At 50.2% G+C, this 19,524-nt stretch overlaps 1 protein-coding gene across 1 annotated transcript; it reads right to left on the bottom strand.

The window, feature by feature from the left end:
* Positions 1–1,066: 1,066 nt before the first annotated feature.
* On the bottom strand, positions 1,067–19,285 carry LOC133123678 (cilia- and flagella-associated protein 91-like). The gene is made up of 15 exons (XM_061234156.1): positions 19,204–19,285; positions 17,828–17,920; positions 17,350–17,524; positions 16,444–16,621; positions 7,451–7,608; positions 6,715–6,897; positions 6,059–6,192; positions 5,495–5,608; positions 4,727–4,798; positions 4,172–4,318; positions 3,258–3,479; positions 2,613–2,761; positions 2,417–2,508; positions 1,897–2,010; positions 1,067–1,293 (listed from the first exon to the last, which is right to left on the bottom strand). Exons 1-15 carry the CDS (start codon positions 19,216–19,218, stop codon positions 1,067–1,069), a joined length of 2,073 nt encoding a protein of 690 aa, XP_061090140.1. The 5' UTR covers positions 19,219–19,285.
* Positions 19,286–19,524: the final 239 nt, after the last annotated feature.

Genomic DNA, 19,524 nt, shown 5'->3' with positions numbered 1-19,524 from the left:
AACCGTTTTTTTATTTGGTTTTGGACGTTTTCCAAGCGTTTTTTGGTTATTTATTTATTTATTGTTTACAATGTATGTTTTTTTTTTCTGGATACGGGAATAAATACGTGTCCATTGCTGAGTTGTTAGCTTTCTTGTCGTACCCACTTACCGTACGTTCCAGAACATGTCTTCAGCTACAAGCGTAGCTGTTCATTCTCAGTTCAATAATTACATTGTGGAAAAATGTAAAAAAAAATGTAGAGCTACATGGCAAAAATTACAAATTAAAATAAAAAAATTAATGCGTCCCGCATGATTTCGATTTAGCATGGTATTATGATAGGGACTAATTACAATACCACGAATTTACAAAACACTTAAAGCTCTCGCTCTCACACACACATACACACACTCTCCCTCTCTCACTCACTCCCGCTCTCTCTCACTCCCGCTCTCTCTCTCTCTCTCTCTCTCTCTCTCTCTCTCTCTCTCTCTAACAGTGTTACACTGTGACATTATAAAGATTACCAAATTTTTATTCAACAAGATAATACTTTATACAAATATGACAATCCAGTGGTTCTTTTGTAACTTTTTTGAAGAAGAAATATGACAATAAAGTAGTCACCACAAAGAGGTCAACTCTTCCACTGATGTGGAAAATGCAGCAGTTTTATTATTTTTACCACACAAGGAAAGTGCAGAAGTTGACTGACTGGCCATTGACAGGGCACTGCTGCAGAAGAGCACACATGCTCAGCCAACCCACCCTGTGTACATAAAGATGAATAATAATAAATATAATAATAACCATTCACTCCACAATGGGCCTTTATTCATTATTGGGGCTCATAATTGGGGATGGCTCTTCCCTCCTCTCTCCATCCTCCTTCACCGCTCATTCCCCTCCTTCCTTTGCCTCTTCCTCCTCTCCTCCCTCTCTTCCCTCCCTTTCTTCCTCTTGTCCTCCCTCTCTGGCCTCTCTCTCCCTGTTTTCCATCTTTGGTTCCCCCCTCTCCTCTCTCTCCTTCCTCCTCTTGTCCTCCCCCTCTTCCATTGCTTTCTTCTTCTTGTCCTCTCTCTCTCATTCCTCTCTTACTCCTCCCTCGCTCCACTCCTCCTCCGTATCTGCCAGTTCAGGAGCGGAGGCAGAGTCTCCCCCCTCCCCCACCCCGTCCCCCTCTCCCTGGCCCTGGCTCAGGGTCCCGTGCACTGGGGGTGTTGGGGAGCACTGTGGGGGTGTGTGGGCCTCTGAGGATCCAGTAGGGGGTGCTGTAGCTTCCTCCATCGCAGGGGGGGCTGTAGGTGGCTCTGTGGGAGGGGGGGTCAAAGCTGGCTCTGTGGGACGGGGGGTCATAGCTGGCTCTGTGGGAGGGGGGGTCATAGCTGGCTCTGTGGGAGGGGGGGTCAAAGCTGGCTCTGTGGGAGGGGGGGTCAAAGCTGGCTCTGTGGGAGGGGGGGGCATAGCTGGCTCTGTGGGAGGGGGGGTCATAGCTGGCTCTGTGGGACGGGGGGTCATAGCTGGCTCTGTGGGAGGGGGGGTCAAAGCTGGCTCTGTGGGAGGGGGGGGCATAGCTGGCTCTGTGGGAGGAGGGGTCATAGCTGGCTCTGTGGGACGGGGTGTCATAGCTGGCTCTGTGGGACGGGGGGTCATAGCTGGCTCTGTGGGAGGGGGGGCTGTAGCTGGCTCTGTGGGACGGGGGGTCATAGCTGGCTCTGTGGGAGGGGGGGTCATAGCTGGCTCTGTGGGAGGGGGGGCTGTAGCTGGCTCTGTGGGACGGGGGGTCATAGCTGGCTCTGTGGGAGGGGGGGTCAAAGCTGGCTCTGTGGGACGGGGGGTCATAGCTGGCTCTGTGGGACGGGGGGTCATAGCTGGCTCTGTGGGAGGGGGGGTCAAAGCTGGCTCTGTGGGACGGGGGGTCATAGCTGGCTCTGTGGGAGGGGGGGCTGTAGCAGCTGTAGCCTCCTCCACAGCCCCATGGACGACGTGGCGGGCGGCCTGGATGTGCTGCTGCTGGGTGGCCTTCACTGGTGGGGGGGGGGGGGAGAATTAATGTTTAATGTTACAATCATAATAATAATAATAATAGAAACTGTGTATTTACTCTTGTTGGCTCAGACGTTGACTCGGCTCAGATGTTCAGCTATATCTATACATTCTGTCTAGACCTGTTTGTGTGGTTTTAGTATGTTTGTGGGGACTGTGTGGTTTTAGTATGTTTGTGGGGACTGTGTGGTTTTAGTATGTTTGTGGGGACTGTGTGGTTTTAGTATGTTTGTGGGGTCTGTGTGGTTTTAGTATGTTTGTGGGGTTTGTGTGGTTTTAGTATGTTTGTGGGGACTGTGTAGTTTTAGTATGTTTGTGGGGTCTGTGTAGTTTTAGTATGTTTGTGGGGACTGTGTGGTTTTACTGCGTTTATGGGGACACACTCACCCCTGTTCCTGACGGTGGTCTTCTGCACCTCAGGGATCAGGAAGCTGTACACCAGCTCTGCCACAATCTCCTCAGACCTCACGTTCGTCAGACTGCAGGACCAAACGCAGTCAGTGAGAATCAGCACATAAGCCAGCAGGCTTTCTTTCCACAAGGTAATTTCGTATCATCGTGTATCATCTGTAACGGAGCGTACCTCTCCTCCATGGCGTAGGCGATGTCATTGATCTCTTCAGCCATCTTGTGTATCTCCTCTCTGGCCTGTTCATCTGCGGTCTTCTCGATGGAGGACAGAATGACGTCCTCCAGGTACAGGTCTACTGTGGCCTGGTGCACCAGGACCACCTGGGAGACAGGGGAGGCTCATCAGCAGGGAGGAGGGCATGATCTTATGAACACACTGACCAATCGGAGGGAGGAGGGTGTGATCTTATGAACACACTGACCAATCGGAGGGAGGAGGGTGTGATCTTTTCTCCTTGTTCCTTGCCTTACCCGATTGAAAAAGAGCCATCTTTTAGTAAAGAGCAAGGACATTCCATTTGCCTTATTCACTTTTCTCCATTCCCCCGGGGAGAGAAAGAAAAAGGGGGAAGAGGGACAGAGAGAGGCGGAAACGGAATGAGTGAGGGAGGGAGGGAGGGAGAGAGGGAGAGAGAGAGGGAGGGAGGGAGGGAGAGAGGGGGAAACAGAGGGAGGGAGGGAGGGAGGGAGGGAGGGAGAGAGGGGGAAACAGAGGGAGGGAGGGAGGGAGAGAGGGGGAAACAGAGGGAGGGAGGGAGGGAGGGAGAAAGGGAGAAACAGAGGGAGAGGGGGAGGGAGGGAGGGAAGGCTGGCGGACCTGTCTGAAGATCTCGTCTTCCTCCCGCCGGCGTCTCTCCTCCGCCTGTCTCCTGCCGCTCTCCTCGGCCTCGCGCATGCGCCGGTGCCTCTCGGCCAATAGCGTGAAGGCGTGGATCCGCCGCTCCTCCTGCAGCCGCTGGAGCTCCTTGGACAGGAAGTCCAGCATGTCGGCCATGACGCCCCCGGCCACGCCCGCCTGCAGGGCCCCCGCCGCCAGCGCCTGGAGAAGGGGCACGTGGGTAACTGAGTTTCTCTAATGCCTGGGACAGGGGCACGTGGGTAACTGAGTTTCTCTAACACCTGGGACAGGGGCACGTGGGTAACTGAGTTTCTCTAATGCCTGGGACAGGGGCACGTGGGTAACTGAGTTTCTCTAATGCCTGGGACAGGGGCACGTGGGTAACTGAGTTTCTCTAATGCCAGGAGCAGGGGCACATGGGTAACTGAGTTTCTCTAATGCCTGGGACAGGGGCACGTGGGTAACGGAGTTTCTCTAATGCCTGGGACAGGGGCACGTGGGTAACTGAGTTTCTCTAATGCCTGGGACAGGGGCACGTGGGTAACGGAGTTTCTCTAATGCCTGGGACAGGGGCACGTGGGTAACTGAGTTTCTCTAATGCCTGGGACAGGGGCACGTGGGTAACTGAGTTTCTCTAATGCCTGGGACAGGGGCATGTGGGTAACTGAGTTTCTCTAATGCCTGGGACAGGGGCACGTGGGTAACTGAGTTTCTCTAATGCCTGGGACAAGGGCACGTGGGTAACTGAGTTTCTCTAATGCCGGGAGCAGGGGCACGTGGGTAACTGAGTTTCTCTAATGCCTGGGACAGGGGCACGTGGGTAACTGAGTTTCTCTAATGCCGGGAGCAGGGGCACGTGGGTAATTCAGTTCATCAGAACTTCTTTCTCTGACCTTGTCTCTGTGTAGCTCTCTCTGTCTCTGCAGGGCCAGTATGTTCTGTTTCTCAGCCTGCTGCAGCTCCTGCTCCTCCTGCTGGAGAGCGTGAGTACTGCGCAGCTCCTGGATCAGGTCCATGCGCCTCTCCTTCTCCTCGGACATCTGGAGTGGAGACAAGCGGAGAAATAAATAGACACAGCCACACCCTCAAGTCTCATACATACACACCCAGACAAAATAAGAGTTAAAACAATGTACTTGATGCAGCTACTGCAGCAGCTCAATTCTGGTAATGCTTTATTTTAAGGTCTGATTATATAAATATAAATAAACCATAATTGAATAGTATGTTAACCAAAAATAGCTACCAAAAATGTACATGACAAAACTAAGTTGTTCACAAGTATCTATACACGTGGCCACACATACAAAACCAGAATCACTATCAGCATGTCTGCGGTCTTTCCGACGTACTTTGTTGTACGTCACTCTGGATAAGAGCGTCTGCCAAATGCCTGTAATGTGGTGTAATGGAAGCCCATGTCAGGAGTGGAGCAGCAGCAGACTCACCGTCTCCTTGCTGGCCGCTCCTCTCAAGAGTTTCTGCAGGCAGATCACAGCCAGGTCCCTCTCCTCCAACCCCTGGAGCAGGTAATGTGTTAAAATAGAGCTAGGTCCCTCTCCTCCAACCCCTGGAGCAGGTAATGTGTTAAAGCCAGGTCCCTCTCCTCCAGCCCCTGGAGCAGGTAATGTGTTAAAGCCAGGTCCCTCTCCTCCAACCCCTGGAGCAGGTAATGTGTTAAAATAGAGCTAGGTCCCTCTCCTCCAACCCCTGGAGCAGGTAATGTGTTAAAGCCAGGTCCCTCTCCTCCAGCCCCCAATGCAGGTAATGTGTTAAAGCCAGGTCCCTCTCCTCCAACCCCCAATACAGTTAATGTGTTAAAGTACAGAAAGTAATGTCAACCTCCAGTGGATATATCACATCCCATGTGGCTGGTTACAACCGTTAAATGACTGCCTTCTTACTCCATTGCTGAGCTGATTGTATGCAGTAGTACTCTAGTGCCTAAGGTGCTTCACTGCGACCTGGAAGGTTGGTTGTTCAAGCCCCAGTGTAGCCACAATAAGATCAGTGCGGCTGTTGAATAAGGCCCTTAACCTCGACATTGCTCTTGGGGGGATTGGCCCCTGCTTCGTCGAATGAACTGTAAGTCGCTTTGAATAAAAGCGTCAGGTAAATAACTGTAATAATAGTACACTCATTTCTCACAAAGGCTAATGGTGCAGGAGCGCACTGAGTTTGAACATGCAGACAGAAATAAAAATAAAGCGGTTTACTGCGGGAGGGGGTGTGATGGCGGGGGTCGGAGGTCGAGGTGCGGGCTTCTCGATCTTATACAGAAAGCGAAGCGGCTTCTTCTCCTCCACCTTCGTCTTCCTCTCCTTCAGCTCCTGAGAGGAACACACCTGTGTCACCCCCGGCAACAGAGCCTCGACACACCTGTCTGTTTCAGACACCTGAGGCGAGGGCTCACGGGTCCAGACTTGGTCCCCGGAGAAACTTCATTTTCAGTTTAAAGTCGCCCCTTCATGGTGCAGAAACATTATTTGCTTATTTACAGGATTCCCAGATGAGCAACGCATTTACCTCCTAGGATATCATGTCTCAGGCATTCATTCGTCACGTGTTCTCTTGACACTGAGTAGATGTCATTCTCTAGGGTACTGAGTCTACCTCCCCTAGTCTCAGCACACTCCAGCCAATGCCTACATACGCAAACCCACAGTCCCACAGATCTGGAGTCAGTTATGTTTTCCTCCCTGTGAGTAAACCTAATTCTGACACACCTGTCTGTAAGCCTGTCTCAGGCACCTGGATGAGCTCACTGGGGGTAACAGTACCTCGTGTGTCCTGATCAGCTCCATCTCCCTGCGATCCGCCCGCTTCACGAACCCTTTCCCGCTGCGGGGTTTGGGAGCCCGGATACAGGGCTCTGTGACGGACGGTGGCAGGGTGGACTCCAGCAGCAGCAGACCTGCCCCACGAGGGCCAGAACCACAGTTAATAATGCTGCGTTCGTCAAGCCAAACCTTTCAAAACCCAAATCTCAGCAAATCCAAATCTTCATAAATCAAAACCTATTTAAAGCCAAGCCTTCGTAAACCAGAAACTTTGCACGGAAAACCAAAACCACCGTAAACCCAAACCTTCCTAAACCCAAACCTCTGTACGCCCAAAGCTTCCTAAACCCAAACTTCTGTACACACAAACCATTGTACCGTAAACCCAAACGTTCATATTCCCAAACCTTCCTGAACCCAAACCTCTGTGCACACAAACCTATATCCCATAAACCCAAACCTTCATATACCCAAACTTCTGTACACACAAACCTTAGTACCATAAACCCAAACCTTCATATACCCAAACTTCTGTACACACAAACCTTAGTACCATAAACCCAAACCTTCGTATACACAAACCTCCCTGAACCCAAAGCTTCGTTCGGCAAACCCAACCTCTCCGATACCCAAATCTTGGTACGGTAAGCCCAAACCTTCGTAGGTGTTCTGGAGCCAGCTGGTGACGCTGTCGCGGTCGGAGTCGCCGTGGGGGAGGCGGCCCATCGCGGAGCCGGGGTAGTGGACCCGCGAGCCGCGGCTGCAGTACCGCTCCACCACCCCGCTCCTCCGAAGCTTTCCCTCCACGTTCCTCCTCTTCTCCATCAGCCGCCTGATCGCTGAGGGCCAGAGGAGCTTTAATATATATCCTCTAATATCATATCACCCTTTAATATTCAGCTAGCAGTTGCACAGTCAAATTTCCAGAGTTACCAATGCGCAGCTGGCAGTGTATGTGGAGAGACAATGATACTGCTTGTTTCAGCAGCAGATTGGTCTAGACCAGCGCTACTCAACTCCACGTCCTGCGGGCCGAAGTGTCTGCAGGTATTTGCTCCTACCTTGCGCTACACCGTCTGAGTTCATTCATTATTTTTCTTGCCTGGTTCGGGTAATACGCTGATTACTGAAATCAGGTGGTGTAGCGCACGGTTTAAGCAAAGTCCTGCAGGATGCGGAGTTGAGCGCTGGTCTAGACCTAGGTTGGAGTGTAAGAGGAGGATCCAGGAATGACTCTGTAGTCCACTAGGCAATGCCGGTATGTGCATTTGACAGGTGCCTGAAAGGTACAAACTTTCTCATCATACTTTTTGACTCTAGTTGCATGCTGAGGAAGAAGAGGGGGGTGAGGAGGAGGATGCAGGACCAGGGATGAAGGGCAGCGAGACTCACACAGGACGTAGTCCTGGCGGATCCTCTTGATCTTGGCTTCTTTTTGGTGTTGTCGCCGGGCGAAGTGCGAGTCCAGGTGTTTGACGAGCAGCTGCTGCTGTCGCTCCTCCCTCTGGGTGATCACCTGAGTCAGCAGGGCCAGTCGCTTCTCCTGCAGCCTGCAGGCACATTACCTCCAGAACCCAACCTCCATAACCTCCATAACCCAACCTCCATTACCTCCAAAACCAGACCTCCATTACCTCCATAGCCCAACCTCCATAACCTCCAAAACCCAACCTCCATAACCCAACCTCCATTACATCCATAACCCAACCTCCATTACCTCCAAAACCCAACCTCCATTACCTCCAAAACCCAACCTCCATTACCTCCATAACCCAACCTCCATTACCTCAATAACCCAACCTCCATTACCTCAATAACCCAACCTCCATTACCTCCATAACCCAACCTCCATTACCTCCAAAACCCAACCTCCATTACCTCCAAAACCCAACCTCCATTACCTCCATAACCCAACCTCCATTACCTCAATAACCAAACCTCCATTACCTCCATAACCCAACCTCCATTACCTCCATAACCCAACCTCCATTACCTCCATAGCCCAACCTCCATAACCTCCATAACTCAACCTCCATAACCTCCATAACCCAACCTCCATTACCTCTATAACCCAAACCCTCATAACCCCAAACCTCCATAACCCAATCTCTGTAACCCAACCCCTCATCACCCCAAACCTCCATAACTCAACCTCCATAACCCCAAACCAGTCAACCACCTACCTACCTACCTACCTACCGAGTCAGTCAGTCAGTCAGCCACCTACGTACCTACCTACCTACTGACCTACCTAGTCAGTCAGGTAGGTAGGTGGCTGACGGACTGACCAACAAGGTAGGTAGGTAGGTGGCTGACTGACTGACTGACTGACTAGGTAGGTAGGTAGGTCTCTGGCTGACTGACTGATTTGTGATAGTCAGTCAGCCACCTACCTACCTACCTACCTACCTCCCTACCTACCTACCTAGTCAGTCAGTCAGTCAGTCAGCCAACTACCTACCTACCTACCTACCTAGTCAGTCAGTCAGTCAACCAGCAACCTAACTACCTACCTACCTAGTCAGTCAGTCAGCCACCTACCTACCTACCTCCCTACCTCCCCACCTAGTCAGTCAGTCAGTCAGTCAGTCAGTCCGTCAGCCACCTACTTACCTACCTACTTACCTAGTCAGTCAGTCAGGTAGGTAGGTGGCTGACTGACTGACTGACTGACTAGGTAGGGAGGTAGGTAGGTCGCTGGCTGACTGATTGAATGACTGACTAGGTAGGTTGGTAGGTAGGTAGGTAGGTGGCTGACTGACTATTACGAATCAGTCAGTCAGCCAGAGACCTACCTACCTCCCTACCTACCTACCTAGTCAGCCAGTCAGTCAATCAGCCAGCAACCTACCTACCTCCCTACCTAGTCAGTCAGTCAGTCAGTAAGTCAGCCACCTACCTACCCAGCTACCTACCTAGTCAGTCAGTCAGTCAGTAAGTCAGCCACCTTCCTACCTACCTACCTACCTAGTCAGTCAGTCAGTCAGCCACCGACCTACCTACCTAACTTCCTACCTAGTCAGTCAGTCAGTCAGTCAGCAACCTACCTACCTACCTACCTAGTCATTCAGTCAGTCAGTCAGTCCGTCAGCCACCTACCTACCTACCTACCTACCTATTCAGTCAGTCAGTCAGTCAGTCAGTCAGTCAGTCAGTCAGTCCAGTCAGTGCCCTTGTTGTTCCTGCTGCCGCTGGGGCTCCTTGGACAGGAAGTCCAGCATGTCGGCGATGACGCCCCCGGCCAGGCCTGCCAGCAGGGCCTTCGCCGCCAGCGCCTGGAGAAGGGGCACGTGGGTAACTGAGTTTCTCTAATGCCGGGAGCAGGGGCACGTGGGTAACTGAGTTTCTCTAACGCCTGGGACAGGGGCACGTGGGTAACTGAGTTTCTCTAATGCCTGGGACAGGGGCACATGGGTAACTGAGTTTCTCTAATGCCTGGGACAGGGGCACGTGGGTAACTGAGTTTCTCTAATGCCGGGAGCAGGGGCACGTGGGTAACTGAGTTTCTCTAACGCCTGGGACAGGGGCACGTGGGTAACTGAGTTTCTCTAATGCCCGGGACAGGGGCACATGGGTAACTGAGTTTCTCTAACACCTGGGACAGGGGCACGTGGGTAACTGAGTTTCTCTAACACCTGGGACAGGGGCACGTGGGTAACTCAGTTCATCAGAACTTCTTTCTCTGACCTTGTGTCTGTGTAGCTCTCTCTGTCTCTGCAGGGCCAGTATGTTCTGTTTCTCAGCCTGCTGCAGCTCCTGGTCCTCCTGCTGGAGAGCGTGAGTACTGCGCAGCTCCTTGATCAGGTCCTTGCGCCTCTCCTTCCCGTCGTACATCTGAGTAAAGTGGAGAAATAAATCCATTCAAATACACACACACGCACACACACACACACAGATATGCCCTCAAGTCTTTACACATACACACCCAAGCCCCAGCGTGTCCAGAGATATAAACACACACACAGTAAGCCTCACGCAAAAGTGGAGTTATAAAAGTTCTGAACATTCTCACACACTGCACACAATCCAATCACACACACACACACACACACACACACACACACCCTGCTAGATTATGTATGAAAGGTACTGTATTAACATCAAGGTCACTGAAATGCCTGTGGTTGTTGCTCGTGCGCTGAGTCTTTCTCCTCCATGTTTATGCACAACTCACCATGATCATATTAGACATTCCTTTCAGGGCCTTCTGTAGGAAGATGACGGGCAGATCATCTTCCTCATCATCCTGCAATAAAACAGTCAATTATATCAAGTATCAGACAACAACAACAGCGCTAGCATACATCACTGATACGAGCTAGCACAGGAGGTTCTGTGATTCTACGTCCAGACCATTCAAAATAAAAGTCTAGGTCACACTTAAAAAACACAAAAAAAAGTGTTGCTTATGACAGCTTTATGAAGCATATGTAAATGTGTTAATTTTAGCATGCGTTAGCCTAGCAGCCTAAATCACCCTTTGTAACATTTAGCCTTTAGCCAGATGACCTTGGTTATGTCACATTTGGTATAATGTGTTGCATAAGAAGGTGTTGTGTCTCCCTTTATGAAGTATGACATTTGCTTATGTATGGTTTATGAAGCCATTATGTGTTCATGGAGGCTTTTCATATGCTTCATAGAGCCTTCATAAGCAACACTTACATTTTTAAAGCGTGAGGGGGATTAAAGTGGGGGTACAGCCTCAGGCTAAGGTGCTTGACTGGGACCCAGAAGTTGGTGGTTCAAGCCCCAGTGTAGCCATGATAAGCTGGAGCAAGGCCCTTAACCCCACATTGCTCCAGGGGGCATTGTCCCCTGCTCGGTCTAATCAACTGTCAGTGGCTTTGGGTGCAAAGAGCCGAACCTCGGGCATGTGCTCAGGGACCAGGACAGGGAAGCGCGGCGTCTGCAGGGGTTGGAGGAAACGGTACGGCTTCTTCTCCACCTTCGGCTTCTCCAAATTCAGCCTCTCCGCCTTCAGCTTCTGAGGGAAGAGAGCGCTCCCTGGGGTCAGACCAGGCAGAAAAGCTCGCCTCTGGAGATCCCACTGAGCTGTCTAGCACTAACCCTGTCCCTAACCTCAACCCTAACCCTAACCCTAACCCTAACCCAAACCTCAATCCTAACCTCAACCTTGGTTGGGGACCGAGATCACTCACCCCTACACAATCTAATATATTGAACTTATCCTTTACTTGTACTTTGCATGAATCCGAAGAATTATTATTATTCCAACGCCATTAGGAGCGGACAAAGACTGTCTTCGTAGAGACCTTTACAAGTATGACAGACGTCTTCAATTATTAGATAATTTTGCATACACCACAGATCCTGTCCCGAAATTGTTCATTGAACCCTCTAAGTGGGAACCTAAGTGGGACTCCTGAGCCAATAAAAAATCTAATTTGGTGTGACACTCAAGGACTCAAGGGAGTTTCTTATAGGACTGTGGGAGAGGATCATTTATCAAGGGAAGAACGACAAGCATTAAATAAACAACTGGAGACGCAGAGTAGGGTAGGGAAATTGTGAGAGAGCTGTATGAGAATAAATATATCTCCTCTAAACAAAAATACTATTTGTATGGCTCGGACCCTCCACGCCCACGGAAATTCTATCTCCTTCCGAAGATCCATAAGGATCCTAGGATGTGGACGGTTCCTCAAGAGATACCCCCTGGTCGACCGATCGTTTCCGATGGTGGAAGCGAATCGTATCGAGCAGCAAAGTACATTTACTCTTTCTTACATCCCTTAACCCAGAAACACCCTAGCTATGTGAAGGACACATATGAATTTGTAAACAAGATCAAAACAATAGATGTCCCACCTGGAGTGATGCTCTTCTCCATTGATATAGATTTGTTGTATACCAACATATATACTCAATTGGGTCTAAAGGCAGTGACAGATCTTTGTCAAATACCCTGATCCCACTAGACATTTTCTCCAGGTGCACGGGACTGCAATGGGGAAGAAGTTTGCTCCGGCATATGCCAACATTTATACGGCGGATTTGGAGCAAACTATCTCTAAGATCCCCTCATTGTACATTCGGTACCTGGATGACATTTTTGGGGTTTGGTGCTATTCGCAGTCTGACTTTGAAGACTTTATTTGCGTTTTGAATGGACATCATAACTAAATTACGGTAAAGTATAATTTGAAAAGGGAAAAGATTGAATTCCACGATACGGACATTTTTATGATGAGGGGGGACAATGGGGAGGATCGTCTGGGGATGAGAGTAACCAAACCAACCGATACTCACGCCTTGTTGCATAAAATGAGTTACCATCCTAAACATACTTATAGGGGGATCATAAAATCCCAACTAATAAGGTTTAGTAGAATATGTACGAGGTCTGACCACTTTCTCCTCGGTCTCACTAAAATTGAATTCCTACGTGAGAACTCATTTTAAAGAACTACAGGACGCTACTGACCCTTTGTCAGAGTTCAGATTTATAACAGCTTTTAAAAGGAATAACAATTTAAAGGATTTGTTGGTTCATGCTTCATTAGATAGTAGGAAACTGCAAAAAAATTATACACATTTTAGATCTATAAAGTATATTATTACTAAACAGAAGGATTTCAGCGCTCCAGTCTGGCAATCAGCTTGAATCTTAAAATCTAGTTTATAATAGAATGTAGAATTTGTTACAAACTGTACATTGGACAGACAAAAAACAAATTACTACCACGGTTAAAACACATATACTGCATAGATCGATCGGATAAAATGACAGAACTATGTGCATTTTCGAAGACTTGGAAAGGAAAATGTAATGATTACAGGACTTGAGTCTGGGGTAGGGTGGTCTAGAGCCCAGAGATCAGCCACTGAAAGATATTGAATTCAAAAATTAAAAACTATTTTGCCCAATGGTCTAAATGAAGTGGAATGAAATCTCAGGGCTGGACTGTGTGTGTATAAATATATATTAAATTTATTGCCATATCATGAATTTATGCCCCTGTCAACGAGCACTTATCAAGCACTTCATTCATTTGGCTTATTGTCCATTCCTTTTCTTTGAAAAAGAAATCCCATTAACCTAAATACAAAAGGAAAAGATGCCCGATGTCTCTAGATAATTGGTATTAAAATAAGCCCGACCCCTAACCTCAACCCTAACCTCAACCCAAACCTCGACCCTAACCCCGACCCTAACCTCGACCCTAACCTCGACCCTAACCTCGACCCTAACCTCGACCCTAACCTCAACCCAAACCTCAACCCTAACCTCAACCCTAACCTCAACCCAAACCTCAACCCTAACCTCAACCCAAACCCCAACCCTAACCTCAACCCTAACCTCAACCCTAACCTCAACCCAAACCTCAACCCTAACCTCAACCCTAACCTCGACCCAAACCCCGACCCTAACCTCGACCCTAACCTCGACCCTAACCTCGACCCTAACCTCGACCCTAACCTCGACCCTAACCTCGACCCAAACCTCAACCCTAACCTCAACCCTAACCTCAACCCAAACCTGGACCCAACCCTAACTGCTCCGTGACGCAGAGCCGGTTCAGAACGAGGCACGCTGGCTGATGCTCCCTGAGTGTGCAGTACCTCATGGATCGTAATGAGGCTCAGCTCCTGGCGGTCGCTGCGGTTGAGGAACCCTTTGAAGGTTTTGGGTGTGGGGGCTTTGATGCACAGCTCTGTCACTGAGGATGGGATGTTCGCCTCCAGGTCCAGCAGCCCTGCAGAAATAAACACCCTGCGTTAATCATGGATGAACCCTGCATCTGTCATGTTTATCTATGTCATGCTAGTGCACACAGTCCTTTGTAGGTGCAGCGCTCTATCGCTAACGTGCTAGCACACACACACACCTTCGTAGGTGCAGTGCTCTATCGTTAACGTGCTAGCACACACACACACACACAGCTTCGTAGGTGCAGTGCTCTATTGCTAACGTGCTAGCACACACAGACACACACACCTTTGTAGGTGCAGTGCTCTATCGCTAACGTGCTAACACACACACACCTTCGTAGCTGCCCAGGTACTTGGCCTTGACGGCCTGCAGCAGGGCGTTTAGCTCCGGGGTCTGGCTCTTGTGCGGGCGTGGGCCGCACATGCGCTGGACTTGGGCCGAGTACTCCTTCATGGTCGCACGCTTGTCCGGCATGCCCCCCACACCGCGCCTGCTGTTCTCCAGCCGCCTGAGAGCTGGAACCAGAGAGGGACACCGTGTCACAGGGCTGTGTCGCATACACATACCCCACAGAGGCCTAAGCCTGCCCGCATACCCTCCACCCAACCTCCTACACCTTTTTACTCCATCCAAACCTGTGACTGTATAACTGGATTCATCTTCGCAAATCTTAATTAAGTGAATGTCGGTGCCCACGTCACAGGGGGAACACTTCTGTCATGATGAGGGAGAGAAAATGTCAAAACTTCCGTCACCAAGAAACAGACGGAGGAGGAATTTGTTAGGAATGTGACAGACGGCACTCACAGGAGCAGTAGACCTTGTGTAGAGGATGTTAGTGGGGTGTACTGTGTTAGACACTCACAGGAGAAGGAGACCTTGTGTAGAGGATGTTTGTTAGTTGCGTGACTGTAGGGGTAGTTTGTTAGTAGGGTGTACTGTGTCAGGCACTCTGGAGCAGTAGGCCTTGTGTTAGTGGGGTGTACTGTGTTAGACACTCACAGGAGCAGTAGACCTTGTGTAGAGGATGTTAGTGGGGTGTACCGTGTTAGACACTCACAGGATCAGTAGACCTTGTGTATAGGATGTTTGTTAGTTGCGTGACTGTAGGGGTAGTTTGTTAGTAGGGTGTACTGTGTCAGGCACTCTGGAGCAGTAGGCCTTGTGTTAGTGGGGTGTACTGTGTAAGACACTCACAGGAGCAGTAGACCTTGTGTAGAGGATGTTAGTGGGGTGTACCGTGTTAGACACTCACAGGATCAGTAGACCTTGTGTATAGGATGTTTGTTAGTTGCGTGACTGTAGGGGTAGTTTGTTAGTAGGGTGTACTGTGTCAGGCACTCTGGAGCAGTAGGCCTTGTGTTAGTGGGGTGTACTGTGTTAGACACTCACAGGAGCAGTAGACCTTGTGTAGAGGATGTTAGTGGGGTGTACCGTGTTAGACACTCACAGGATCAGTAGACCTTGTGTATAGGATGTTTGTTAGTTGCGTGACTGTAGGGGTAGTTTGTTAGTAGGGTGTACTGTGTCAGGCACTCTGGAGCAGTAGGCCTTGTGTTAGTGGGGTGTACTGTGTTAGACACTCACAGGAGCAGTAGACCTTGTGTAGAGGATGTTAGTGGGGTGTACTGTTAGACACTCACAGGAGCAGTAGACCTTGTGTAGAGGATGTTAGTGGGGTGTACTGTGTTAGACACTCACAGGAGCAGTAGACCTTGTGTAGAGGATGTTAGTGGGGTGTACTGTGTTAGACACTCACAGGAGCAGTAGACCTTGTGTAGAGGATGTTAGTGGGGTGTACTGTGTTAGACACTCACAGGAGCAGTAGACCTTGTGTAGAGGATGTTAGTGGGGTGTACTGTGTTAGACACTCACAGGAGCAGTAGACCTTGTGTAGAGGATGTTAGTGGGGTGTACTGTGTTAGACACTCACAGGAGCAGTAGACCTTGTGTAGAGGATGTTAGTGGGGTGTACTGTGTTAGACACTCACAGGAGCAGTAGACCTTGTGTAGAGGATGTTAGTGGGGTGTACTGTGTTAGACACTCACAGGAGCAGTAGACCTTGTGTAGAGGATGTTAGTGGGGTGTACTGTGTTAGACACTCACAGGAGCAGTAGACCTTGTGTAGAGGATGTTAGTGGGGTGTACTGTGTTAGACACTCACAGGAGCAGTAGTTCTTTTGCAGTTTCTCGATCCTGGCGGCCATCTCTTGGTAGCGTGGAGCGAAGTGGCTCTCCAGCCGCTTCAGGTTGTTGTGCTGCCACTGTGTCTCTCTCTCCAACAGCTGCTGGGTCAGCTGCTGCAGCCGGGCATCGTGCTCCCTGCGGGCGGGGCAGGGCAGGGTGGGGGGGCGCTGTGGCTAACGGGGCTGGGGACACGACTGGAGAATGGTGGGTGGTGTGTGACTGCTTTTCTAGTTTTCTGGTGATCTGGTTCCCCGTGCTTTTGCAAATTTGGTGGGGGTGGCGGGTGGTGAGTAGGGGGGGGGTTTGGGTTCTTTCCAATGAACTTGCACAAATGCATTTCTAGTATTTTGGGAATGCGCAAATTGGTGAGGACATGAAGCACGACTACACCACCTCTACGATTCCGCGTCACCAGGCCTCACGATCCAGAGAACAAATACATTTAGCTGAAAAATGTTACAAAATACAGAGCTGTAATGTGCTGTTCATGCAGGATCCCAGGTGTGGTGTCTGACTCACTTCTGGATCGCTCTCTCCCGGTGGCTCCACCTCTCCCGCTCGATCTCCATCATCATCCTCACCCTCTTGGCCCGCTGTGTGATGTCATCTAAGGGCGGGAGCCGGGCCTCCAGGTCCCGCCTCCTCCGCGCAAACTCCAGGTTCTGCACCTCCTTCAGACCCGCGGGGAGACCACGCCCTATTGGGGGGGGGGGGAGAGAGAGAGAGAGAGAGCGAGAGAGAGAGAGAGAGAGAAGAGAGAGTCAGGGGGAGAGAGAGGAGAGAGGGAGGGAAAGGAGGGGGAGAGAGAGGGGGGAGGGAGGAGAGAGAGTCGGGGGAGAGAGGAGAGAGAGAGGGAAAAGGATGGGGAGAGAGGGGGGAGGGAAGGAGAGGGGAGAGAGAGGGAGAGTCGGGGGAGGGAAGGAGAGGGGAGAGAGAGGGAGAGTCAGGGGGAGAGAGGAAAGAGAGCGGAGAGGGAAGGAGAGTGGGGGAAAGGGGAAAGGAGGGGAGAGAGACAAGGAGGTATAGAGGGGGGAGAGGGGAGAGAGGCGGGAGATAGAGAGGGGAGAGAGAGGGGGAAGAGAGAGTAAGAGAGTTCAGTGGGTCCTTTCATATGTTCAGTGCAGACCTGGGTTCAAATAGTATTTGTTTGGATACCCGACTAAGGTTGCCTGATGTATTGGAACAAATTAAATTATCCCAAAAGTGTAACTGCTACTCCTTGCAGGCTCAAAATGCACCAGGCAAGATCAATACAGCACAGAAATGTATTTGAATCCAAAACTAGTATTATTTGCACCCAGGTCGGGTTCAGTGTGAATTCACCTGAAATTGGATCAATTGTACGAGTCGATTATTGTTTAAATTTCATACTGATTATTTTTAAAGTGAGTATTCCTCTGTGTACATGTGGGGGCGGTGCGTTACCCGTCTTCAAAGAGGCGAGGCTCAGGACTTCCGGAGGGGTCCCAGGTCGTGGGACATATTTGGGCGTGTAGGGGTCCGTTTGGGTCTCACTCTCGCGGTACTCTGTCTGACAGTGCACGGTGTTCTGAGAGGAGGTTCCCGGCCGTTCCTGGTCCGCTTTGGCCATCTCGCTCCCCTGCAAGGCGAAGAGGGAAGCCAGAAGACAGTTCTTTCTATGCGCCATCGTGTTGCTCTCTGCTCTCTGAGCGACAGTGTCAATTTTTAAATCACATCTTGAAGCCTACCTTTTTGGCATTACTTATTAGTTGCCCTTAGCTATCTGCCCCCCCCCCCCCCCCCCCGTTCTATAACGCAAGCCTCATTAGCTTACACGGTTAATGATATCACGTCAGTATCGTTACTTGAACAATTTAGTTTGGGCATTGTCCCCTGCTCGGTCTAATCAACTGTAAGTGGCTTTGGATGCAAAGAGCCGAACCTCGGGCAGGTGCTCAGGGACCAGGCGCGGCTTCTGCAGGGGGCGGAGGAAACGGGACGGCTTCTCCACATTCAGCTTCTCCACCTTCAGAGTCTGAGGGAAGAGAGTGCTCCCTGGGGTCAGACCCCGGAACTGCCTGCCTCCAGGCAGAAAAGCTCGCCTCTGGAGATCCCACTGAGCTGTCTAACCCTAACCTTAACCCTAACCCTAACCCTAACCATAACCTCAACCTTGGTTGGGGGACCGAGATCACTCACCCCGACACAATCGAATATATTGAACATTATGCCTTGCTTGTACTTTGCATGAATCCGAAGAAGGGCCCCTTTTTTATTCCAACGCCGTTAGGAGTGGACAAAGACTGTCTTCCTAGAGACCTTTACAAGTATCACAGACGTCTAAAATTATTAGATCAGTTTGCATACACCACAGATCCTGTCCCAAAATTGTTCATTGAACCCTCTAAGTGGGAACCTAAGTGGAACTCAGTTCCTGAGCCAATAAACCAGGACATAGTAATAAAACCTGCAGATAAGGGATCAAAGATAGTCATTATGGATAAAACCCAATACCTTACAGAGGCAAATAGACAACTGCATAATGCTAGACATTATGTACCTCTGGCTCGCTCTTTACAACTGGAGACGCAGAGTAGGGTTCGTGAAATTGTGAGAGAGCTGTATGAGAATAAATATATCTCCCCTAAACAAAAATACTATTTGTATGGCTCGGACCCTCCACGCCCACGGAAATTCTATCTCCTTCCGAAGATCCATAAGGATCCTAGACTGTTCCTCAAGAGATACCCCCTGGTCGACCGATCGTTTCCGATGGTGGAAGCGAATCGTATCGAGCAGCAAAGTACATTTACTCTTTCTTACATCCCTTAACCCAGAAACACCCTAGCTATGTGAAGGACACATATGAATTTGTAAACAAGATCAAAACAATAGATGTCCCACCTGGAGTGATGCTCTTCTCCATTGATATAGATTTGTTGTATACCAACATACATACTCAATTGGGTCTAAAGGCAGTGAGACAGATCTTTGTTAAATACCCTGATCCCACTAGACCGGACGAGGCCCTTCTTTCCCTTCTGGAGCTCGGTCTGACACGAAATGATTTTGAGTTCGGCTCCAGACATTTTCTCCCGGTGCACGGGACTGCAATGGGGAAGAACCCGGCATACAACCCTAATCCTGACCCTGACCTCAACCTCAACCTCAACCCTAATGCTGACCCTGACCTCAACCTCAACCCTAATGCTGACCCTGACCTCAACCCGGACCTCAACCCAAACCCTAACTGCTCCGTGACGCAGGGCCCGGTTCAGAACGAGGCACGCTGGCTGATGCTCCCTGAGTGTGCAGTACCTCATGGATCCTCATGAGGCGCAGCTCCTGGCGGTCGCTGCGCTTGACGGACCGTTTGAAGGATTTGCGTGTGGGGGCCAGCAGCCCTGCGGAAATAAACGCCCTGCGTTAATCATGGATGAACCCTGCATCTGTCATGTTTATCTACGTCATGCTAGTGCACACACAGTCCTTTGTAGGTGCAGCGCTCTATCGCTAACGTGCTAGCGCACACACACACACACACACACACACACACACACACCTTCGTAGGTGCAGTGCTCTATCGCTAACGTGCTAGCACACACACACACACACACACACGCACACACACCTTCGTAG

The sequence above is a fragment of the Conger conger genome, chromosome 3 (genome assembly GCF_963514075.1).
Source record: "Conger conger chromosome 3, fConCon1.1, whole genome shotgun sequence".
In the NCBI taxonomy this organism is placed as follows: Eukaryota; Metazoa; Chordata; class Actinopteri; order Anguilliformes; family Congridae; genus Conger; species Conger conger.
Note: the sequence above shows the minus strand (reverse complement) of the source record. Positions and strands in the feature narration are given on the sequence as shown.